This window comes from Cheilinus undulatus, linkage group 7, assembly GCF_018320785.1.
Source record: "Cheilinus undulatus linkage group 7, ASM1832078v1, whole genome shotgun sequence".
Lineage (NCBI taxonomy): Eukaryota > Metazoa > Chordata > Actinopteri > Labriformes > Labridae > Cheilinus > Cheilinus undulatus.
The window spans coordinates 51,845,732-51,870,977 of record NC_054871.1 but is presented as its reverse complement, the minus strand read 5'-3'; the positions used below and the strand labels follow the sequence as shown (position 1 = coordinate 51,870,977).

Sequence of the window (25,246 nt, the reverse complement as noted above, 5' to 3'; positions counted from 1 at the left end):
GAAATGTTTGGTATGTTATTATAAAGGCTGAATAAATAGGCTTTGTGATTTAGCTATAATAAATATTTAACGATCATTAACATGCTTTAGCATGCAGCCTTGCTCTCTCTCCTTGTCTCTTTAGTCTCCCTCCTCTACCTGGCTGCAGCTCACCTGAATTTAACCTGCAATCAGAGTGGAGGAGGGGTATTTAGAGGAGCAGGGAGAGTATGAGCCTGTTTTCGTCCTCCATTCCCTTCATGTCCTGTTTGCCTGGTCTCATTACTTTTGTCTGGGCTGCAGTTTGCTAGTAGTCCTGTTTTCTGTGTGGCTGACCCCTGCGGCCCATTTTTGTTTGAATTCATTTTCCATTGTTTGTATTTTTGGTTGGAGACTTTATTTAATCAAGGTTGGATTTTATTTCAACAGTAAGCTGGTTTAAGACATTTTCTGTCCTCTCTGTCTTTCAAAGAAGCTGAGGGAGTGTGCTAAGTTTGAATATTTATACATTTATTTCTGGTGTCCTGCCATCTTACCTAAAAATGTTCATTGACAGCTTTTTTTTCCATGAAAAAAACTAGACTAGGACTAACAAAAATAGCTCTGTGATGACTAAAACTGACAAAAACTAAGTTCAGTTTTCGTCAAGATGACTAAAACTAGACTAAAATGTAATGAAGTTTTCGACAGACATTCAAAATCTGTGATATTTCTCCACTGTGGGTAAATCTGTCAAAAACAATGCAGCTGTATCTATTCTGCCTCTCAGCTGTAGAAAGCAGGGACTCCAGGTCTGGCAGGGTGCAGAGAACACAGATTTAGGCAAGAAAATAAATGCTTGGACTAAAAGACTAAAATGTGAGGACTTTTTATGGACTAAAACTATGAAGGATGGAAATGACTAAAATGTGACTAAAACTAAAATGCATTTCATTTAGACTAAAACTAAGACTAAAATGAAGAATAACTGTCAAAATTAACACTGACTTGAAGTGAAATCACCTGAGCATGTCAGCATGTGCTACAACTCACTGTAGAGGTTACATACAGAGCTGGGGGGAAAAATCCCCTTCCTAATTTTATTATTCATAACACTAAAGTGTGTCGAATCATCCAACAAAGCAGCAAAGATAAGCAAAGTAAATTTGAAAGGCTGCTTTTGAATGTTGATTTTATTTGTTGAGGGAAAAAGCCATCTAAACCTAAAAAGTGATTTCCCCCACCTTGTTAAATCATGAATTATTTGTGATTAACCACATTTTTTTTGAAAAGCTGATTTCATCTTCACTAGCCACAGCTTGACCCAATTAGCCAAAACTCCCTTCAGTAGAACCCGTCTGACAGTGAAGCAGGCTAGAAGATCTCAAAAAGCAACACATCATGGCAGCATCGAAAGAAATTCAAGAATAGATGAGAAACAGAGACACTGACGTCTGCCTGGAAAGAGTTACAAAGATGTTTTTAGACTTTGGGACTCCAACCGCAGTGAGAGCCCTTACCCACAATTGGAGAGAACTGTGAACAGTGGTGAACCTTCCCATGAATGGCTGGCCTACCAAAATGACTCTGAGAGCATATCAACGACTCATCCAGGAGTTCAGAGAAGAACCCAGAACCACATCTGAAGACCTGCAGGCCTCACTGATTCAGTTAAGGTCAGAGTTCATGATTCAACCATAAGAAAGACACTGGGCAACAATGGCATCATGGGAGAGTTCCAAGACCAAAACCACTGCTGACCAAAAAGAACACAAAGGCTCGTCTCACATTTGTCTAAAATCATCCTGATTCCTAAGACTTCTGGGAAAATATTCTGTGATCAGATCAGACAGAAGTTAAACCTTCACAGAGAAGAATGGGCTCACATTCCTCCACAGTGAAGGACTCATTGGCAGGTATCATAAATGTTTCAGATGTTGCAGCTAAGGGGGTAACAACAAGGTATGAGGTTTACAGGAGATTGTTTTTCTCATAGGGCCAGGAAGGTTAAAGGTCAGCTCAAACTACAAGAGATTTTCGAATGTTTACGATGTCATCATGTCAGATTATGCAACAAAAATCTTGTCCTGTCGTGGTCGACCCTGGCCACGCTAGCAGAGTGATTTGAGCACTCGCCGTATGCTGACGTCACCAATGTCTCTGAGACTGAGGACGAGTTCAGAGGTCACCAGGGGGGCGGGTCAAAAGGTGTCAATCACTTCACAACAGAAGCGTTGTGTGATTATAGTAGTCTCTAACTTGAAAAAGGAGAAAACCAGAAACAGTTACGGATGACACTTATGGATGTATCAGGAGGAGGACAACGGCGACTGGCTCAGATAAAACTTCAGGTATGCATGTGATAGCATAAATAAAATAAAATAAAATGTACACATCAGTTCCCTGGAAGGAAAAAAAAAGGTCAGGACTCTTGTAAATGATGATGAGGAGCAGATGCTCTCCTGTTGGTGGATGTTAAGATTCATGTCACTGACGTGGGGTCAGGGTGTCAAACTAGATGACGATGTAAGAAAAACTCGGGCATGCTAGTCTTGTTGAATCTTGGCCGTGGGGCCCTTTGGATGTTGTTGATCATGTCACACTAGAAGAGCGTTTGTCCTTCCCAACACGTAAAATCGGACCTGAGATTTGACGATGAGCTGCGACGTTGCTGTCAGGCTAAAATCTGGCTGGACTCTTGTATCCTGAGCCGGCCTTTAGATGGCTTTTTCCTCTTAAAGGGACCCGCCATGATCAGACTAATTCACCTTATCGGATAGATTTGTATCATTCATATGTGTATTGACCAAAAAACTCACTGGATATCTGCATTTAGAGTAAATTTGAGCTTTTAAACCCACCAGGAGTCCGCCATGTTTTTGACGTCACTTGGCCACACCTTTAGCCCTGCGGCTTTGAACTAGGCTGCATGTTAGCCACATCTCCCACTGTCAAAACCCCGTCATTCTTCATAAGTTTGACCTCAATAACCCCCATCCAAGCAACTTGATTCAGTGTAGAGTGGAAGTGTGGCAGGAACAAACCAGTAGTACACTTTGGCACACTGGTGTGGAGACAGAAAGCTTCACTAGCAGTAGAAGTTTAGAGAACTATTTTATCAAACAAGCACATTTAAGCTTGTAGCCTTCATCTGGGTTATCAAGAAATACGTAAACATTTTCTACCAAAGTGGACATGCATATATGCTACAACAAGGGAAATATGGCTCTCTATTTATCATTTTCCTGTCTGTTATGGACCATAACTGCATGTGGCGTGCGGAAAAAGAGGCCGGACCTCATATCTCTAAATTCTCAGTGTCTGTATCAGACATGTGAGATGCAGCACAGAAGCAGGCAGTTTGAAAGCTCTGACTTTTTAACATGTAAAAAACTGAAACTCCAGGCATGTCACGGTCGAGACGCCCGTCATGCTTCCAGTCGGAAACAGGCTTCAGCTTACTCTGCCTTAACCGGCTGTTTCAGACTGGCAGCATGTGAGAGCTGCATCTCACACACTAAGTATTCTGGGATTTCAGGTCTTGTCTATTTTGCTCAGTGCAGTGTTAATTTTGTTGACTACTTATTTTTGTTATAGTTATTGTTAATAGCCTTTTTTCCCCTGACGAAAACTAGACAGTAACTAATAAAAACAAGTGCACATGGACAAAAACTAAAACTAAATTAACTGACATTTTAGTCAACAAATACAAACGAGATGAAAATGTTTGACAGAGACTTTATCCAATCAGACCTAATTTCATCATGTAGAAAGTAGGGGCAAGTTAGGCATATATCCAATCACAGCTACTTTGGCTGTGTGGAAAAATGGGATGAGATACGGGGGAGATCCAATCACAACTGCTTTTGCTGCGTGGTGGCAGGGTAAGTTGGGGAGAGATCCAATCAGTCGACTAAATTTACTGTCAATTTCATCGACTAAAATGTTGGGAAGTTTTGTCAACTAAAACTAGACTAAAACTAAAACAATTTAGATGACTAAATTATGACTAAAACTAAAAGATATTTTTGGCAAAAGACTATAACTAAAACTAAATTAAAAAGTGCCGTCAAAATTAACACTGGATCAGTGATTGGTCAAAACAGACCGGAAAATTCTAAAAAGAGCCATGTGGGCCTTTTAGAGCAAAACCGAACCTTACAAAGCAGATGGATACGGCCTCTTCTTTGTTTCTCGTGATGTAAACAACGCTAATCCACGCTAATGTCTTCCACCATAATTGCACCGGCCTCTTGTTGCTGCTTACATAGGTCTCGACTCTGCCGCACATGGAAGTACTGCCCCTCGACGCTGATTGGTCCTGTCAATTTCTAACTGGGCCCAAACGGTTCAGGCGGGAGCTTTGCAAGATGGATTTGCCAGTGAGAAACACGGAAACAGGTGTATCATCTGCTTTGCAAAGTTAGCACAGCTCCACTCTGCACTGAATCCAGTCACTTGTAGGGAGGTTTACTGAGGTAAAACTTAGGAGGAAGGACAGAGCTTTGACAGCAGGAAGACAAAACAAACATGCAGTAGATTCGTGCCTGGTATGAAAGCTGAGGCGGAGCGTGCTGGAACACATGCAGCAGCTGCAAGCAGCAAAACACGCCACATGGTCACTACCAGTGCCGACCAAAACATGGCGGCCTCCTGGTGAGTTTTAAAGCTCAAATTTACTCAAAAAGCAGATATCTAGTGAGTTTTTGTTGAATATACATAGGAAATTGTAAATATCTATCCAATTAGGTGAATCTGTCTGATCATGTCAGTTCCTTTTAATAAATGAAATAATTTAAAAACTGCATTTCATATTCATTCTGGATATCTTTGTCCTATATCAACATTTGTTTGGTTATTGAAAACATTTAAGTGTCACAGATAAGCAAAAAAAGAATGAAATCAGGAAGGAGGAAATACTTTTTATGAAGCACTGTATCGCTGCTGGCCTGGGAACACCTCAGAATCCTCAGGAGGATCTGGAAAGCACTCTGCTGAGTCTAGGGATGTCTGGTCAACTTGTTTAGTCAGCTGCCACCATGACCCGACCCCGGATGAAGACTGAGGGATGGACGGCCAGATCTGATGTTCTGAAGAGATTCAAAGGTTGGAGAAGTCTCTTTGGGCACAGAGATGTCAGATCTTACATCTGCAGACATATAACTGAAATGTTTTTACTTTTTCATTTAACAAAACTTCACTTGAGCTGATTTAGGCTGCATCGTGCTCAAAATACTTTGTCCCACTTTAGTAAATATATGGAATTCTGTGAATATTGGGTGTGAATATGCAGACGAAACCATCCCGCAGGAGACAAAGAGTATGTGGAAACAGCCATGGAGCATTTAAGACTTTTGTTTTCTTTGAGAAATGAGCAAAGCTGCAAAAAACAAAGTACACATTTCTTTTCATGCATCATATAAAATATTAGTTCTTCTTTTTTATGGTATTTACAGAATATATTACATATCATGTTTTGTACAGGGAAAGATCAATCCTTAGCACACATTCGCAAAAATATTTTCTGACCCATCATAGACCCTTTTTACATAAAACATCCAAAACAACAAACAAACAAACAAAGAAGCTTCTGGCTGCTTTGCCGAACATCCATGAAGCCTGAGAGCTCTTCATAAAATAACTCTGTGGATGGGGGGGGGGTTACACACGCACCTACACAAATATACTCACTAAACACACAGGCTTTTGGGGGGGCGGGGTTCCTATGTGACACCCTGTTTCCTCAGAGAAAAGGCTTAAACCTGGACCTGCAGCAGCCTGGTTCCGGCTCCTCTGCAGCTCACAAGTTTTTAGTGCAACCAGCAAAACATGGATGTGAGGGGATCAGGGGGCGGGGCTTCTGAGGTCTCTGTGCAGCTGTAAGTGAATGTATCCTCCCCTCAGACCCCTGTCACAAAGACACATGCTTTGTTTTGTCTTTAAATCATTTGTCTTTTACTGAGGCTGAGCAGCTGAGCGATCAGACAGACCATCCGTCCTGTGAGCAGCCAGCGTCTGCTTCTGCTGCTGATGTTGTTGTTGTTGTAGTTGTTGTTGCAGCTGTTGTTGCTGTAGTTGTTGTTGTTGTTGTTGTTGTTGTTGTTGTTGTTGTTGTTGCTGGCTCGTGGCTGTGAAGGTTCCCTGCTGCTGCAGAGAGACGGCCTGCAGGATCAGCTGAGTTGACTGATTCCCATGAAGAAGACGGGGAGCCTGAAGGGAAAAAACTACAAATTAGTTTGATTTCAGAAATAAAGGATCCGTGAAAGCAGCCCAGACTACACGATTTTTTTGGTCATTCACGACGGTACCATGTCAGACTATGCAACAAAAATCTTGTCCTGTCATGTCCTGTCTCGAGTGATCCCAAACACTCATCATATGCTGACGACACTACTGTCTCCACGACTGTGTGAGAGTTTACAGGTCGTTGGGGGGCGGGGTCAAAGAGAATCAATTACTCCAAACCAGAGGGCTCTGTGTGATTACTGTTTTCTTCATGTACAAGTAAAAGACGGCTACAAACAAACGATTATGGATTGGATTATGGATAACAGATATCCATAATCAACTCGCTGCTGTTCTTTGTTCTTCTTTTAACGAAGAATTGTTGTCAAGTTCTGATAAAACTGGCGCTGTAGCAGCATCCACGCTAATGTCTTCCGCCATAACTGCACCGGCCTCTTGTTGCTGCTTGTTTACGCCACGATTCCGCCGCACCCAAAAGTACTGCCCCTCAGCACTGATTGGTCCTGTCACTTTCTAATCAGGCCCAAACTGTTCAGACGGGAGCTTTGCATGATGAATTTGCCAGTGAGAAACATAGAAACAGGCGTATCCATCTGCTTTGCAGGGTTATGTGATAACATAAATAAAATTTTAAAAATGGGCACATTCGTTCCCTGGGAGGGAGAAAAGGTAGGGATTCTTGTAAATGATGACGCAAAGAGATAAGGAGCAAGTTCTGATAATGATTCATGTCATGATTCATGTTGATGTTAAATCAGGGTGTCAAACTAGATGTCGGCATAAGAAAAAATTCTGACATGCAAGTGTTGTTGTTTGGATTCCCCTCACATTATGTCATACTACAAGAGCTTTTGGCGTTCCCGATGCTCAGAATCAAGCCCGAGTTTTCACAATGAGCCACAACGCTGCAGTCGGGCCAAAATCTGGCTTAGGTGGTGTAGTCTGAGCTGGACTTAAGACATGTTCATCAGTAATGTGTATATCACAATGAGATGAAGGCCATAAAATGTAAACATAAACGCTTAACATTTTTGAACTGCATTTATCGTGTGCTCCACAGTAAAGCTTCAGTCACAGGGAAGCAGCTGAATACTACTGATTGTAGCAAGGCCACCCATAAAGGGGGAAAGAGGAGAGCTTTCTGGGACTCAGCTTTATGAGGGGACTGTAATGCCATGGCAGGACCTTTAAAAAGGTTGAGAAGCCAAAAGAAAAGGCAGACAAAAGAATTAGACAGGCCAATATTCACAGCAAACAGAGGCTGATATTTACTGGTGATAAGAGCAAAAAATTACAACCCATTTAGGCAGATATTTACAGTTGATTTAGGAACATATCTGCGGCTGATATGAACCAATATTTACAACTGATATATGCCAACATCTACAGCTAAAACATGCTGGTATTAGTATTATATGGGCCAATATTTAAAGGCAATATGGGCCTATATCAACTGCCACTATAAGCTAATATTTACAGTCATTATAGGCTGATATTTACTGCTTATATAATCAACATAATCAACATATAATTAAAGTAGATATTTACTTTAATATAGGCCAATATCTACAGCTAATCTAAGCTAATATTAACAGTTGATAAGCTGCTATCTAAAGGTGATATATAGCCAATATTTATAGCTACAATAAGCTGATATTTATCATCTATGCACTGCTAGCATAAGCCAGTATTTATAGCCGATAAAGGCTATTTATAGTTGAAATAGATAAATATCTTCAGCCTATATAAGCTAATTAATTACCAATGATACAGGCAGATATTTCCATTTCATTAGGTGTTCTATGGCATTGACCAATGGCTAACTGGGGAGTCTTTCAGTCATATAGGCATACATGCCCTGCTTTAGAGTTTATGTTAAACAACAAAGTCACTGTGCAGCTAGAGGACCTCAAATGTCCATCAATTTAAACCACCAAAACTCAAAGTAACTTCTAGTTGAGTAAATGTTCAATCAATCAATGTCTTATTTGTGGTTGCAGAGACTAAGACACTCTACAAAACAGAGGATTAGACCGTCCTCTTTCTAATATTACTCACAGAGATCCAACATTAATCCAACGTGACTAAACACTCGTCAGAACGACGAACCCACTCACTAGTACCTGGAGGAGCTGTTGTGTTTGCTGCGGCGTCAGAGGCGTCTGTCCTGTCTGCAGAGCTGTGACCTGTGACTGCATCTGCTCCTGCTGCTGCTGCTGCTGGGAAATCCTGATGGTCTGAGTCTGACCCTGCTGAGGAGCAAAGGCTGTCACCACCTGGCCCATAAACATGGTAGTGGGCACCATGACGGCCCCGCACGCCATCTGACCCGTCACCAGCTTCGTGAGCAGCTGAGGAGCAGTGGGAAACCTGCAGAGACACAAAGAACGCGGAGGAGAGATTTCATCTTTAGACGCATGTAATGATCTGAGCAAAGTGGCGTAACTATGACAACAAAATAAGTTTAATACAGACCTGATCTGAGCGCCCCGGTCCTGTGCAAACGTAGCCACAGCTGGAGTGTTGGGTGCAGGATTCTGAGGCAGACTGGTGGTGATCTGGACCACGTTAGTCGGGCTCTGCTGAGGAATCACCATGGTGTTGTAGAGAGATGCAGGAAGAGGATTCTGCTGAGGCTGCAGAGTGACGGATGACCGCTGAGACTGTAAACACAGAGGAAGAGATGAGATCCGGAGAACAGACTGAGGATTTTAAAAGAAAGTTGACCAAACTTTAGTCTCAAAATATCTCCAAAATGATTCACATCCCTAAAATCTGCACCACAAAGCTTTTCTAAACTATTCTAAACAAAACAAAGACTATCAAGACTATCAAGACTTTCAGACAACTCTTCAGTCATACTTTGAAACAAAAGCTGCAGCAGGCAGAGTAGCATCACATTTTAAACTAAACATTCTGGTCATGATAACATTATAAATACACATCCAACATGCTGAGAGCTAAGAATGGCACAAACATTTGAGCACGGCCGTCTTATTTTATAGGCTCTCTCATAGGAAAACCCTTAAAGCAGGGGTGTCAAACTCAAGGCCTGAGGGCCAAATCTGGCCCATGGAACAGTTAAATCGGGCCAGCAAGATGATCTCATATGTCTGTTCTAACTGGTCCATCAGTCTATGTATAAAAATGTGAACTTATCCTTGATGGTTTACGATATCCTTGTTAAGTCACAAAATCTGAAAAAGTAAGGAGTAAAATATTTAGATAAGAAGTCAGGAATGTGGGAAAAGAAATGTATTTGTGTTTTAATTTCACATTTTCAATTTAGCATCTCACAATTAGGACTCAAACTTAGGATTTTGAATCTTATTTCATACTTTGAGCATTTCAACTCATAATTTTGACTTCTCATATATTTTGAGCTTTAAGAGTCATAATTCTGATTTTTCCTATTCATATTTTGACCTTTTAAACCAATTATTTTTTATTTTATCTCCCATAGTGTGACCTTTTACTCTCACAATTTGAAATTTTGAATCATATTTTGACTTTTAATTTCATGATTACAAATTTTATTTCATATTTTGACCTTTTAAACTCATGATTTTGACTTTATTTATAATATATTTGTCTTTAAAAACAATGTTTTTCATTTTCATGTTTTGACCTTTTTGAACTAATAAATTTACTTTTCTCAGATTGTGACCCTTGAAACTTTTGTTTTTAACTTTTTAAATGTCAAAATCGTTTATCATCAGTGCTACGTTTTTATTAGCTCGCCAAGGAGGTCATGTGATCAGGTGGGTTTGTTCGTTTGTTTGTTAGCAACATAACTCAAAAAGTAATGGACGGATTTTCATGAAATTTTCAGGAAATGTCAGAAATGGCATAAGGAAGAGCTGATTAGATTTTGGGAGTGATCCGGATCACCGTCTGGATCCAGGAATTTTTTTAAAGGATTTTGTACTATTGGGAGATAGGGCTAATGGCAGAGGTCTGCGTTGTCACCACTTTACACCAGGAGCTGGAAGATATGAGTAACTTATCCAAAGTTTTGGACTTTATAGACTTTGAAAGACGCACGCCCAGTCGAGTCGACGAGTCGGAGCGTAACAGAAAGAAAGACAGCGAATTGTAGCGAGAATACTCACAATGCTGGAAGGAATAGAGGACTATCCACCCTCTGCCATGACTTTCAGTTGTCCGGTCAGACCATGGGTTTCTGCCATGACAGTCCACACGTAGCGAAGCCAATGCTTTGCCTCACCGTGTCTGAACCCCACCGGGAAGGGAGTAATCAGCGAATTCGATTTTAGGAGTCATCCGGATCACCGTCTAGATCCAGGAACATTTTTAAAGGATTCTTCACTATTGGGAGATAGGGCTGATGGTGAAGGTCTGCGCTCTCTGAGTGCTTTTCTAGTTTTATATTTTATTACTGGTGAAATGAGGTCGACACTTCCTGGTTAAAAAGGTGACCCTGTTAAGCCCTCAGGTTAGACCTGAATCCAGAATCCAGCCCCTGCTATGATTGAGTTTGACACCCCTGCCTTAAACTGTCTTCCTGTGTGATGATTTCCATTGTGTTCAGCAAAGCCCACAAACTTCAGTTTCTATGTAACCTCGTCTTTTTGTACCATCTGATTTCCCCATGTGGAGTTTTGTAATCCTGCTAGCTAACAGTCCACTAGTTTAGCTCTCAGCCTGTGGTAACAATGATAACCGTGAGGTACAGAGACAGCCCACTAGTTCATAAATATCTGGATGCTCACATTATTTGTAGATTACTGATGTGTGTCTAAAGGGCTGAAATTGATGTTAACCTGATGCATCTCTGCATCCCTAGTATTTAGTGTGTCCAACCTGGGAAAGTGCTGTGTTCTGATCCTGCATCAGTGTTTGCTGCTGGCTCTGGCTCTGGTTCTGGACTGTTTGTTGCTGCTGGATGCTGCTCTGCAGAGCTCCTGCAGAGACTACAGGGCCCTGCAGGTTGACCGTTGTCCCCTGCTGCACAGCGTTGACATTCAGACCTCCAGCTCCTTTCTGCAAGAACATCTGAAACACAAAGCACACACACTGACTCCCCATGGAGCTAAAACAGAGGAAGCTCCACTCACAAAGCACTGATATGGTTATGAGTCTGTATTTTCTCCTTATTCTGACCTGCAGACTCTGTCCCTGCACTCTGTGCAGCTCGTCCTGGATCTGTCGCAGCTCTTCCTGCTGTCTCTGGATGTTTGCTTCGATCTGTCTCGTCCTCTGCTCCAGTTGCTCCTTCAGATGCTGCATGGCTTCGATCTGACTGGAGAACTGCACCATGGACTGCAGAGCAAAGATACAGCAAGAGATTTAAGAACAGCTGATGAGCATTGGTACTGATTAGTACTGAATGATTGTTATAAAGTGGCAGCTGCAAGGATGTACATTAAAACCATATTTCCCTGTGGGCAGTTATTTACAGCTTTACCAATTATCAATTTTCCTTTACCTCTAAACCCCACATCTATGATAGGGTCTGTGTGGCTACTGTTTGCTCATGTAGGATAAAATAGTGACATTTAAACTGGGCTTTATAACCCGTAATTTCCAAATACACCAGCTGCGTCCCTGTCCACCAAACTTTGGTGTTAAAAGTGAGGTTTCAGTGGTGAGCAAGCGAGGTGGAAGCAGCGGGAACTGTTTTGAATCATCGGTCACCTTGGACACATATGAAATTTTGCATAAAATCGAACCTGTTATGAAAAAAACAGGAAATAAAACAACAGTTTCGGCATCAGTGTGCAGACACGATTTGAACACCATGAAACAGGCTCATTGTGCAAAGGCCTCTACATGACGACCTGTGTACTGAGACACCTGCAGGCTGCAGCAGCCTCTCTGTGCGCTGTCAGCATGGAGATCGACGCACTTTCATTAATCTACGATGTCAAGGTCAGTGAGACAGCCCACTTGCTACAAGATTTTTATTAGATTAAATAACCTCCTTGATAGTCCATGTGTGCAAAATGGAAAAGCTCTATGCATCTGTCTGCATGTGTGCGCTGAAATACAGGCTCATCCTCATCATTCCCGCCCGTAAAAATGACGGACAGCCTTCAAAATTCTCCGTCATCCTTCAAAAAAATCCGTCAATGACGGAGAATATTCGGTTAACACAACCTCTGCAAATGTAACCGATGATGTAGCATTGTGATATGTACGCTAATAACAGGAAGAAAGACCAGAAAGAGCAACTGCTGGAAATGATGTTTTGAGCGAACCCGTCACAGCCCTTGCGGTCCGTGTCGCCGTGTAGTTAGAATTTTTTGGAGGTGCGTGTCAGGCCATGCTGCGCTGACGCAGAGGGCTACACGTAGCTACGTCGTCGACGCGACACAGAAGCATAAATCAGGCTTGAGTTTCAAACTTCCAGAGCAGATAAAATAACGTCAGGAATTGTACTCCCGTCGTTTACAAAATAGACATGCTACCTGGTTGTGAGTCTGGACTTGCTGCTGCTGCTGCTGCTGTTGTTGCTGGAGTTGCTGTTGGTGTTGTTGTGTGACCATGGATGGAGTCGTGGTCTGTCCTGTGTTCTGGGAGCTCATCGACTGCTGAAAGAGGAAATAAAGACATCAAAAATCCAGCGTTTGGTACAGAGATTTCTCCTCCACCCCATCCCTGACCCTAACTTTGAAGAGCCCTTCACAAAGAAGAGTGAAGCCAGCAGTGATACTGGACACAGCTGATTCTTTAGTTAGTTCAACACAGCATTTTCACTATGGTGGCTTCCAAGGACTGGCATCAAAAGCCTCCTTTAGTAACCAAATGGCTGACATCACTCAGATTTTGTTCAAATGTTCTAAAGTCTCATCATTGCATCTACTCTAGTTGATGAGTTTAAGGATGTCTGAATTGTATGTGCTCATGGATCACTGCCAAACCCTGCTATTTTATTGCCCAATGTAACTTTATACAGATCTTACTTGTTAGAGATTTTATATCAGTAAAATGTCTAAAAACGCTGTTTCAGGGATGTCTGGAGGCTAAATGAAAACTTCCCTTTAATCCTAACAGAAACAGGACACTCAGTGGGAGAGCACAACAACAGAGGGGGTCATTCAGAAATGTGACACCAGACTCTGTCCTCTCTCTGACCTGGCTGCTGAGAGATGATCTACGCTGTGACGTCATGTCCATGGCAGAGACTGACTGGCGGCCTGGCGTGCTCCTATCACCCTGCAGCTTCACCTGAGATACTGAGAGAGAAAAAGACACCATGTTTTAGAATAAAAATGTCCTAATAGGAATAATAAACAGCCATCATTTAAAATTATGTTCTTACAGGCGGGGTCAGACACAGCGGTGTGCGAGGACTTGCGTGAGCTGCGAGATGAAGCAGACGGAGTTGGGCTGTTGTTAAAGCGCTCCAGCACTTCCTTCAGGCTGGTTGTGTTTTCCTGAGACTCAGATCCCGAATCCTGAGACTGCTGAGAGGAGAGGAGAGAAAGAGTGTTATCATAGTGGAGAACAGTGTTTACATTGATTACTGATCTATCGGCCAACCACTGGTCAAACAGAATGTTGGACAAAAGAAAGGCTGCCAACTATGGTTTTCTTTTTGAACCACATAATGCGTGAACTCTCTAGGCCTTTCCCAACACTGGCATTAGAACAACATAGAAGAACACACCAGCCTTCAAAACATCAGAAAACAGTTAACTGTTAGAAAGGCTGGGGGCAGAACACTCAAAATCATTTACATTTGTAAAGCATCTTGCAGCGACCCCTGGTGGGGTCCTGACCATAGACATAATATACGTAGACGCCGCACTGGCCACTGAGCCGTACAACAACACCGCTGTCATTTTGTCAGAGCAAGACACAGTCAATGAGGCGTCTACGTTTATTATGTCTATGGTCCTCACCCTCATTTTGGGAAACTCTGGATATGAAAACAGCAGTAGTAACATGCTATTGTGTTTCATTATGTGCTTCTAAAACACTTTAAAACCATCATCACTGATATTTTTCCTCATCCCCAGATGAAGAATGAGTGAAATTTGGGACCAGAGTTGGGGAGCGCAGATGGTCGAGTGGTTTAAGGCGCTACCCATGTAGGCGGGCAGCCCAGGTTCAAATCCGGCCTGTGGCCCTTTACCACATGTCTCCCCCCACTCTCTTCCCTGTTTCCGAGTCTATCCACTGTCCTTACTCAATCAAATAAAAGCATGAAAAAGGCTCAACAATAAATCTTAAAAAACTTTTTGGATGCAACTCATTTAACATGGTTAGAATACACACATACAGTGCCTATGAAAAGTATTTCCCCCTTACAGAAAACTTAATAAACATTTATTGAATATTAATGTGTGATGTAAACTAAATGACTGCATAAATATTCACCCTCTTCTAGTCAGTATTTAGTAGAGTCTCCTCTAGCTGCAGTCACAGCTCGGAGTCTGTGTGGATAGGTCTAGATAGGTTTCTCTGAATTGCTTGGAGTGTTCTTTTGTCATCGTGGAGTAATGGTAGCCAGGAATATGGATTAACCAGTGACTGGACCGTCCAGACACAAGTGTTTTTATACTACAGTCACTGAGACACATTCACAGCACTCAGGTGATTCCCATTTCACTGACTGTGAGACTAGTAGCACCGACTGACTGGACCTCTGTTGAGTTAGGTCACTTTAAAGGGGGTGAATATTTAAGCAGTCACTTATTTTACATTACATGTTTTTATTTAAATCTGTTTCACATTGACATTAAAGATGTTTCATTGTATTTTTTTGTCAGAAAAAGCCAAATCATATTGACCATGATTGATTTATAAAACAAAAAAGGTTAAACATCCAAGGGTGTGAACACCTTTCATAGACACTGCAAGACATGTAAGTTGACATCACTGGTCACACTGTGGGTTTGTTTGTCCAGTTAGACTGAGAGACTTTGAACAGACAGTCATAAACACCCATGTCTTTATTTATTTAGAACAGTGTAACACCAGTCCCTGTTTAGAAAATTCAGAACTTTTATGCTTAACTCACTGACCACTGGATTGGGCTCCATTTAAAAGATAAACTGGACACTTTTCAGCAATTTTCAGCTCTTAAATTGCCAGAGACCACCATTAATTTTGATGGATTTTCTTTCACCCAGAAAGTGGCAGGGCTGGCATCTTTGGGGGAAACTGCCCAGATGTCTGGATTTTAACGGCTTATTGCTGTGAGTGGTCTCAGAATGCCTTACAAGCAGCTGGCAGCGTTAACAAGGGAGGACACTTTTGACAGCTTTTCACCTTCATTATCCAAAATTCAAACATGCAACAAAAAGGTTGGTTTACTCTTGAGTAAATACACCTTATGGATTTCAGCTCTCATTGTACTTGAAGAACACTGACAACTTAATTTAAAACAAGAAGTAAGCAGCTAAGATGGTGGAGCCAGTTATCATGTCTCTATGCCATTCATTTCCAAATACAATGTCCATGCCACGACCCGCCAGCGAATCGTTCTGCGGAGCACATCACTCCCTCTCTAGTCTATCAGAGCAGTTACACAGCCCGCACTCCAGTCTGGCAGCAGCATGTCCCTGGAGCGCCACTCCATTCTGCTTTGTTCGTGATATGCTGCAGGTTTATTTTCAGTGCTGGCTGCTGCCAAAACGCATCAACTCCAGTCGATCAGAAAGCTCCAAACAGGAAGTCATAAGTGCAGAATATCCAGTTCTTTCAAAATGCAACACAATGCACGGACTCCCGATTGCAAATCATCACTGTATCAACATTACGTCTTATCCTGCAGCGAGAGTTCAGTGGGCCACAGAGCTACAACGGCGCCATTGACGAGTAAAGTTAACTTGTGAGGACATTTAGCCAAAGAATTTTACATAAAACCACAGATCCTTTAAACAAACATTAACCCTTTAACTTCCTAATGTACTCACCCAGTGGCAGGGCAATAATATCATGGACTTAAACTAATAAATTAACCCCAAAAGGTAAAATAATCCACTGTTGACACACTGTTCCTGTGTGAACTCGTGATCTCTGCCCGCTGATCAATGCTGCGCGCCATGGCGCAGCGCTCTAGACACACTTCCAGTGGGGGAAGTCACCTTAGGTCGGAGCAATCCTGCGGCGCTTCGGTGCGCAGCATAGTCATCCTATGTAGAAATTGCGGGTAAGATATGCCTACCAAACATGACTGATACGCTGCAGGTTTTTTTGCACTTCCACATGAGCTTCATTTTTGATCTATGGAGGCTGCCATCTGGTCAAAAGCATGACATCAGGCCATACAACCCCCACTCAGGTGAGGTAACTGGCCTAAAATCATCCAGTCTCACCTTGTCTGCTCTGATCTCAGGTGGTGAGTCCTCAATCCCGAGCTCTCTGCGTTGCTCTGCTCTAACTTCAGCATAACTGTGGAGCAAACACACTTACATATGTAAATAAAACACACTTTAAATGGTATGAAATACACATAAAAGTGTATGAAACACTGTGACAGAAGTAAAATGGTGTGTTTTTCCCTTCTGGTCCTGGTGCGTACCTGACCACTGTGTGGGTGCAGACGATGAACTCGGGTCTGGAGTTCCACTGATGATACGTGATGTAGTAATGAGTCTGGAGCCAAATCCACTGCTGCCCTTTGGTGAGGAATCGGTAGTAACAAGACTTTCCTTTTCCATACTGCATCACTGCGTCACACAGAGACCAGACAGATGATCACAAGCTCAGCTTAAAGACAAAAGTGTGGCTCAGCTTGGTATGACAGAGACGACTCACAGTGTTCGTGACATTTGGCCAGAGTCTCCAGGTCGTCTACGTGGTAATAATCGTACCCTGATGTACCAAGGACCTCGAATGGGAGGTAACCTATGATAGGGGGCGCTCTGGACAAACAGAGAAATATTTTATTATTTTAAACAATCAGTGAGAGATTGAGCACAGAACCGTGTAATAAAATCAAGGTTATCTTCTCCCTAAAGGGCTCAGAGAAACTCTAAGATCTCTGCTGAAGAAGAGGAGCTAAATAGAAGTCTTTTAAATATCACAAGGTCTGCTATCATTTGCTCCCATGTGATTTGTTTCCATCGATTCCAAAACCACAGCAGCACAAAGACTCGCCTGTAAAAGGTCACACATTAACCTCTGACTAGTCTCCATAGCCTCTGAGTGCTCTTATTTGTGTTCACACAACTAAAAGAAGATACAACAAGGTCAAACAGACACCAGCAGGATGTGTGTTGGTAAATCATAATCTCCGTTGTTTAAAATCAGCAGATATTTCTCCTGTTAACCAAGAAATCTTTAAACACATCTTCAGAGATGTAGTCCATGTAACATTAGAGTGGGGCAGACACCAGAGCTTTGTTTCATTTAAGGCAAATTAAACACGTGAGGTGTGAAAACGCCTTCACAATCCATCAAGAGGCAAAACAAGGAGAACACACACAGGCAAATCATATATATTAGATTATAGAGTCAGTTACAGAGTGAGACAGTACCTGTGGTCCAAGAAGAGAAACTTCCACTCCAAACTGTGTCTGGAGGTGAATTCCTCATTCGGCTCTTCAACTGTGCACATCTCCTGAGAGGGACAGAAGAAGAGTAAAACATTTAGAGCTGGGAACAGGTCTGTTAAAGGGTTAACTGATAATCATCCACATCGGCTTACTGTCAATTTCAAACACTGACATTAATCTGAAAGATCATTATGTAAGCTTTTAACTTCTGTTTTTAGTTTCTGTTAACGTCATTTTCAAAGCAAGAGTATACAGTCTCTAGCACCTTAGAACAGAGTTTCAGATTAGATAATACTGATCCTCAGAGGGAAAATCCTGGAGTTTCCCAACCATTTTTTCTTGGAGGCCCCCCCTGCCCAGGACCCAAGAGAGAAGAAAATGACACACCGCTGTCAAAAATCAACATAGATTTTAATTGTTTCACTGATAAACCCTTAAAAAAAGGCCTATGCACGCTGTTCTTATCAAAAGACATTTGTATAAACTGCTGAATAACTGCTTTATCGGGGTTTTAGTCAATATTTGCAAATCTATTTTTGGCAGCCTCAGGGCAGACAAAGCCTCGATCTTTTGGGGGGTGGCCCCGGATCACAGGTTGGGATCAATACTTGATACTAGAGGTACCATGTGTTTTAAACAATACAGCACAGCGGTTACGCTCTGAAGAATTTAGAAATACACAAACACCTCTGCCAAACATGAAGGAAGATTCAGTATTTTGTCTGACTGATGCTGAAGACGTGCCTCTATCTGACAGCTGCATGCCTCCTTCCACTCCACCCTCTCCCACAGCCGTTGTCCTCCCTAACTCTCTCACTCATGTTCAGCAAACTTCTGTTATTAAGTCAGATAACGTAAGAGTCTGTGAGAGACAGAGGGAGAGCAGAGGCAGCGATGTCTCCTGGTTCCAGGGCTTAATTTGTTCCCTCCGGAACAGGATCCGGCTACTCCCAGATCTGGACCGGCATTTATTTGATTGGATCCAGCACCTCATTTGTCCTTTAGTTGTTTTGATTGAATGTTGAAGTATTACATTTTAACACCTGTGTCTGTTATTGCTTTTAAATCACTTGGAAATCTCCTTGTATACAAAAAATGAATGTAAAACACGAGTAGAAAAAGGAAGAGAGTGAAAGATCGGATCAGGGCAGGCCATGCCCAGGTTATCCCTGAAGCGGGACTTTACACAGTTGCGAGCAAAATTTGATTTTCTTTTCTTTAGCTAGCAAGACGACAGAAAATTTCTCAAGGCAGTCAGATTTAAACCAATAAGTCAGACTCAGCCTGAACCAAAGAAGTCCAAAGTTTCTGTAACAGCGCTCTGGCGAAGATTTCTTTGCCTTGTTGGACCATCGCTTCAACATCAGTTCAACCCCATTCCAGACATGAGGACTTGCCAAAGAACAGCTCGCGACCCCAAGAGCAAAGACAGAAGAAGGAAAAAGTGTACACAGGGATCCATGGCTTTTTTTGGGGCTGTTTTGGCTGAATCAAAAGGAAGCACACGGTGTATTTTTACTTTCTGCTGTGCTGATTGTTTAGAGGAATTATGAGTGTAAAATTTCATAAATAATTATTTCAACTGTATAAGCTGTGTTGGGAAAGTTTAGTAATGTTTGTGCTGAGAAAGGCTAAATGAGCCATGTTGATTTTGCGCTGGAACAGGACAGATATGACTGACAGCTGCCACTCGGAGAGAGGGTGGGGGAGAGACGCGCCCCCCCCATCAATGCGAGATTGCACGCGCTTCTTTCCAACTGATTCTTTTACCATTTAGTAACTTAAATGGTGAAAGAATCAGCTGAAGAGGTTGTTTGCAGACATGTGATCTTATTAGTCTGTTTTTGCACAAGGCACTGTTTTTGTCTTGTATTACTTCAAACAGTGTCAAACTTTGGTATGTGTTTCCTGTTTAGAGAACCTTTCTAAAGTGTGGGCTGTAAATTAATAAAAGCTAACTGAACTAAGCAGTTTAGGGTGTCCAGAGGATCATTTCTGTTGCCGTGGTATCAAAAAGCAGTTTGATAAAATACACAGTTTGATTCAAAGTTAGAAGACAAACTATTTAAGCACTGATAGTCTCTTCAGGACAAGTCAAAATTTAAAAAATGCGTAAAATCTCGTCTCACAGTCCCAAATTTCGTCTCATCTTGTCCCATGAGATAATAGTCTTGACACACTCCTTCTATTTTCACTTTGATTGTATAGAGACCAAGCATAAGGTCTCATGACTTTTCTCTTTACTTTCAGTGCAATCATGTTCATGATATTAAGATTTGATGGGCAGCTTATGCATAGAAATAGTACAGACAGAGGACCGCTGAAGCCCTGTGACGTCGGTTCACCCAGGGCTATAAAACATGGCGGCCTCCTAATGATTTCATTATTTCAAAGTTTCTCAAAATGCAGATGTCATGTGAGTTTTTGTTCAATTTACAGTATATATCTGCATTAAGATGAACTTATCCTATCATGTAGGGTTCCTTTAAAGCATTTAAGGATTAACACAGAGCTTTCTCTGCATTTGTTCCTCTCTACTGTTAACGGATGAGCACATGAAAGCTTGCTGTCCTCATATACACATTCACTTCTCTGTCTTATACACCTGTTGGCTGGGCAGCATGCTACCTTTATTCAATAAACATTTCAGTAATATCCTTGTCTAAATGATGAAGCCTCAGCCTGTTACAAAGACTGAGCGTCTATCAGATGTATCAGTAGGAATTATAGATTAGTATTGATGATTAGCAGATACAAAACATGATCAAAACTCCCTTCACCCACAAACCCTGATTAATGAGGCAGAGAGGCAGTCAGGTAAACCGTGTGGTCGATTATTTCATGGATATTCTATATTCCTCCACAGACAGAAGCTGCAGATGTAGTAAACTTTGCTGATGTACTAGTGCATCTCAAAAAATTTGATTATCATGAAAAAGTTCAGTATTTTTTCTCTCTTTTCTGAAAGTGAAACCCATACATTATGTAGACTTGTTACACATAGAGTGAAATATTTCAAGCCTTTATTCCTTGAAATTTTGATCATTATGGCTTACAGATAAGAAAACCCAAAATTCTGTCTCTCAAAAAATTAGAATATTACATAAGATTAAAAAAATTGCATTGTTGGGTCTGGTGTCTCTCATCTTCCTCTTGACAACACCCCATAGATTCTCTATGGGGTTCAGGTCTGAATCAAGCACAGTAACACCATGGTCACTGAACCAGCTTTTGGTACCTTTGGCAGTGTGGGCAGGTGCCAAGTCCTGCTGGAAAATGAAATCAGCATCTCCTTAAAGCTTGTCAGCATAAGGAAGCATGAAGGTCTCTAAAATGTCCTGGTAGATGGCTGTGTTGACTGTGGACTTCAGAAAACACAGTGGACCAACACCAGCAGATGCCATGGCAGCCCAAATCATCACTGACTGTGGAAACTTCACACTGGACTTCAAGCAAAGTGGATTCTGTGCCTCTCCTCTCTTCCTCCAGACTCTGGGACCTTGATTTCCAAATGACATGCAAAATGTACTTTCATCTGAAAAGAGGACTTTGGACCACTGAGCAACAGTCCAGTTCTTTTTCTCCACAGCCCAGGTAAGCCGCTTCTGATGTTGTCTCTGGTTCAGGGGTGGCTTGGCATGAAGAATGCCACATTTGTAGCCCATGTCTATTTGTCTGTGCTTTAGTCTAGCCGCAGTCCACTCCTTTCAAATTCTTGAATGGATTTTGCTTGACAGTCCTCTCAAGGCTGTAGTTCTTCCTTACGCTGGTGTACCTTTTCCTACCACACTTTTTCCTTCCACTCAACTTTCTATGAATCTGCTTGGATACAGCACTCTGTGAACAACCAGCTTCTTTAGCAATGACCTTTTGTGGCTTACCCTCCTTGTGGAGGGTGTCAATGACTGTCTTCTGGACATCTGTCAAGTCTGCAGTCTTCTCCATGATTGAGAGACCATTTAAAGGCTCAGGAAATCTTTGCAGGTGTTTGGAGTTCTTTAGCTGGTTAACAGAATTAGGGTGTGACACCATGACTTCACAATATTGAACTTATTCACAATATTCTAATTTTCTGAGACACTGATATTTTGGGTTTCTTATGTGTAAGCCATAATCATCAACATTTCAAGAAATAAAGGCTTGAAATATTTCATTCTATGTGTAACAAGTCTACATAATAGATGGGTTTCACTTTCAGAAAAGAGAGACAAAAAATATTGAAATTTTTCATGACATTCTAATTTTTTGAGATGCACTAGTATAAAATCAGTTTTCCTTGGTAGCTTTGATGGCAATGTGATATTTGCATTGTGACGATGTTTAGGATGTCTTGGCTGACGAAGAATAATTGACAGGTCAGACAAATAGGCCAAAGTTCTTACGGTTGTTCTCCACACGTCCGTTTGTATTGACAAGGTTTGTTGGGAATCTGAGTTTGGGAGGCCACAAGAGGGAGCTATTGTTGAATATGATTACTTGGATGGTGGGGGTGGGGGGGTGGGGGGGGTGTTGGTGCTGGTGAGGGCGGTTGCTGAGAGGAGAAAGCCGTCTGTGAGTGATGTTAGTCATTGTTTGTTCATCTGTGGTCTGATGGTTGTGGTTGCTGCATTGGTTGGATCTTAAAAAGAATCCTGCATGATCAGACAAGTTCCACTTGTTGGATAGAGACTTGTATCTCTCATATGTATATTGAACTAAAAAACTCACTAGATATCTGCATTTTGAGTCAATTTAAGCCTCTAAACTCACAAGGAGGCCACCATGTTTTGGTTCGCACTGGCGCTGTGATGTCACATAGCCGTAGCTCTCCTCACTGTTCCTATGCAGTAACCTTTTTTCATAGTTTTGCTGCTTGCAGCTGTTGCTGCCATAACAGCTTTCATACCAGACATGAGTTGCTGCGTGTTGGTTTTGTCTCCCTGCTGTCAAAGCTCTGTCATTCCTCCAAGGTTTTTTTTTGTTTGTTTGTTTTTTTTTTGAAAGATTTATTCTTTTGGCCTTCTCGTGCCTTTTTTTAAGAGAGAGGAAGACAGTGGTTAAACTCAGAAACAGGGGAGAGAGTGGGGAGAGAGACATGCGGCAAAGGGCCACAGCCCGGGCCACCAGCCGGGCCACCCACGGTGTGCGTTTTAACCACTCAACCATCTGCGCGCCCATTCCTCCGAAGTTTTACCTCAACAAACCTCCCTACAAGTGACTGGATTCAGTGTTTACTGGAAGCGTACTGGTATCTTTTCAAAATAAAAGCATTATGTAAAAACAAAGGGAGTTTCTCCAAAGAAATGCTAAAGTGGGCTTTTACTTTGAAAAGCACAAACCACAAGTGTTTTCGTACTGTGTTTCTCTCTACGTGCAACATTTTGAACCATGTGGAAACAGAGAGCTTTATAAATAGTAGAAGTTTGGAGAACAACTTTATTAAACAGATGCTAGTGGCTTGTGGCTTTCACCTGGTTCACCAAGAAACAGATTTCAAACATATTCTACTCATGTGGACATAAATATTTGCTACAACAAGGTAAATATGGCTCTGTAGTCATCATTTTCCTGTCTAGATGAACGGATAACTGCTTGTGGTGCAAGGAAAAAATAGACAAGACTTCAAATCTTAAAATTCCCTGTGCTGGGATGTGCAGCGTCTCTGAGATGCAGCCCTCACGCTGGCTGCCAGTCTGAAACAGCGGTTACTGCAGAGGAACGGTGAGGAGGGCTGTGGCTAAGTGACGTCACAGTACCAGTGCGGACCAAAACATGGGGGTCTCCTGGTGAGTTTATAAACTCAGATTAACTCAAAATGCAGATATCTAGTGGGTTTTTTAGTTCAATATACATTTGAGAGATACAAATATCACCATAATAGTAGGGCCCTGGTATCAGAGCATGCCATGTTCACAGGCGGTTGCCCTTAAAACGACCAGCAGGTTCAAATCTTGCCTGTAGCCCTCGTTTCCACCGAGCTCCCTCCACTCTCTCTCACTGATCTTCAACACTTTTACTGACCTGCCCTCTCAAAATAAAGGCAAAAGGCATTGACAAAAGCATAAATAACTTCTATAATAAAAAAATAATAATTGTGATATTGAGGAAAAAAGTCTACGGTTACAAAATTAACAAAGAAAGTTTTGATTAACTGCGTCCTTTTCTGCTTGTACATTAGTAATTTTGACATGTTTTAAAAAAACAAAATAATCCATGAAAATGTTGAGCCAATCCTGAAAACCCCGCGTGTTTGTATGGGCAGATCTGAGTATTTTTTGAACTCATGGATTTGTACCATAGCTTTTGTTCACTGCCATTTGGGTCCAGCTTTTTTGGCCTCTCTTTGAAGCACTTTCAGTACAATTATCTTGTGAATTATTCCATGAAGCTGCTGAATCATTCTTTGAATTTGTTCTACTCCCACTTTCCAACAGAGTAAATAAAATCAACAGAAGCTTTTTAACTCAGCTGGGAGAGAGACTTCTGCTGGGAAGAGACAGCAGAGTGTTTTTAAATGAAGTAAAACGAGCCAACAGAGGCAGCAGGGAGCCGCTCATAATCAGCCAGAAAGCGTCTCTGAGTGAGGCGGCCGGGCAGCTCAGCTCCGTCCTATTTAAAACCTCCTTTAACAAACCCTGAAGCATCAGACTAAATGTGTGTCACCAGATAAAAGAAGAAGAGGAAGAGCAGATAATGACTGTCACCTTGATAAACTGAGGATTGGCGAGCCTCACAGTTGCTATGAGACACACTCTGTCCTCGAAGGCGGCGTGAAGGGACGACCGCTGGATCACCCCGTCAAATCCGTTATGGTTACAGTTAGGCACTGATGACAAATAAAAACAAGAACAGTTGGAGCTCACAGCAAGGGAAAGTCAACTCAAAGTTCAGATCATAAGGAGGATTAACTCACCATTATTCAGGGACTTAAAGTTTCCTATGAACTTCACATACTCATACACAGGAGGCTCTTTGGGGTCAATCGTCCCTCGCAGCATGTGGCAACAGAACTCAAGCTGGTTTTTAGCTAAAAAAAAAATCAAGAAGTAAAGAAGGAAGAAATGGCTCATAGGTCAATAAAATATTTAAGGAAATAAAAATAACAGCAACAGAAATACTTAAATAGGAATCATAAGAATCTCACTTTTCAGATACTCAGGCGTGAGCATCTCTCCCTCCAGGATATGAGACGACAGAGCTTTATAAACTTCTGAATGTTCTCCTTTGGGCAGGAAGTTTAACAGATTCTGATCCACCAGATCAGACTGAAAGACAGAAAAGATCTCAAATGAAGCTCTTCTTTCCCTGTAATACTGAACATACACATTTCTAATTATAAAGAGGCATTGACATGTTTAATCGGGAATATATTGTTTCAGTATTTTGGGGTTAAACCGCCTAGAGTCATCAGAAAGTTTTGGACAGTGTGGAGTAGTCAGACACCACGCACAAGTCCGCTTGAAGAGGTGGTCTCGGGCGTGGTTCATGTGGAGGATTTGAACCCAACAGGCCCAAGTACTCATCAGTTGTAAAGACAACTCTAAATGTCTTGTGTCTCTTCAAAAACTATCATATCCACACCATAAAAGTAG

At 41.8% G+C, this 25,246-nt stretch overlaps 1 protein-coding gene across 5 annotated transcripts in view; it reads right to left on the bottom strand.

Annotated features, from left to right (window-relative positions):
- Positions 1-5,378: 5,378 nt before the first annotated feature.
- clocka (clock circadian regulator a) overlaps positions 5,379-25,246 on the bottom strand; it is a 62,539-nt gene continuing 42,671 nt past the window's right edge. For 2 of the 5 annotated variants that reach the window (XM_041791941.1, XM_041791943.1), the window contains 15 exons: positions 24,799-24,919; positions 24,568-24,681; positions 24,359-24,480; positions 17,658-17,740; positions 16,936-17,042; positions 16,700-16,847; positions 16,494-16,569; positions 13,490-13,634; positions 13,303-13,403; positions 12,636-12,758; positions 11,329-11,487; positions 11,029-11,220; positions 8,680-8,867; positions 8,328-8,574; positions 5,379-6,168 (listed from right to left, as the gene is read on the bottom strand). In XM_041791941.1, coding sequence (XP_041647875.1) covers positions 5,914-6,168; positions 8,328-8,574; positions 8,680-8,867; positions 11,029-11,220; positions 11,329-11,487; positions 12,636-12,758; positions 13,303-13,403; positions 13,490-13,634; positions 16,494-16,569; positions 16,700-16,847; positions 16,936-17,042; positions 17,658-17,740; positions 24,359-24,480; positions 24,568-24,681; positions 24,799-24,919 — 2,181 coding nt within the window. In that variant the 3' untranslated portion in view covers positions 5,379-5,913. Of the gene's footprint in view, positions 6,169-8,327; positions 8,575-8,679; positions 8,868-11,028; positions 11,488-12,635; positions 12,759-13,302; positions 13,404-13,489; positions 13,635-16,493; positions 16,570-16,699; positions 16,848-16,935; positions 17,043-17,657; positions 17,741-24,358; positions 24,481-24,567; positions 24,682-24,798; positions 24,920-25,246 lie in introns of all 5 variants that reach the window. The other 3 variants (XM_041791940.1, XM_041791939.1, XM_041791942.1) reach the window with 2 other exon arrangements.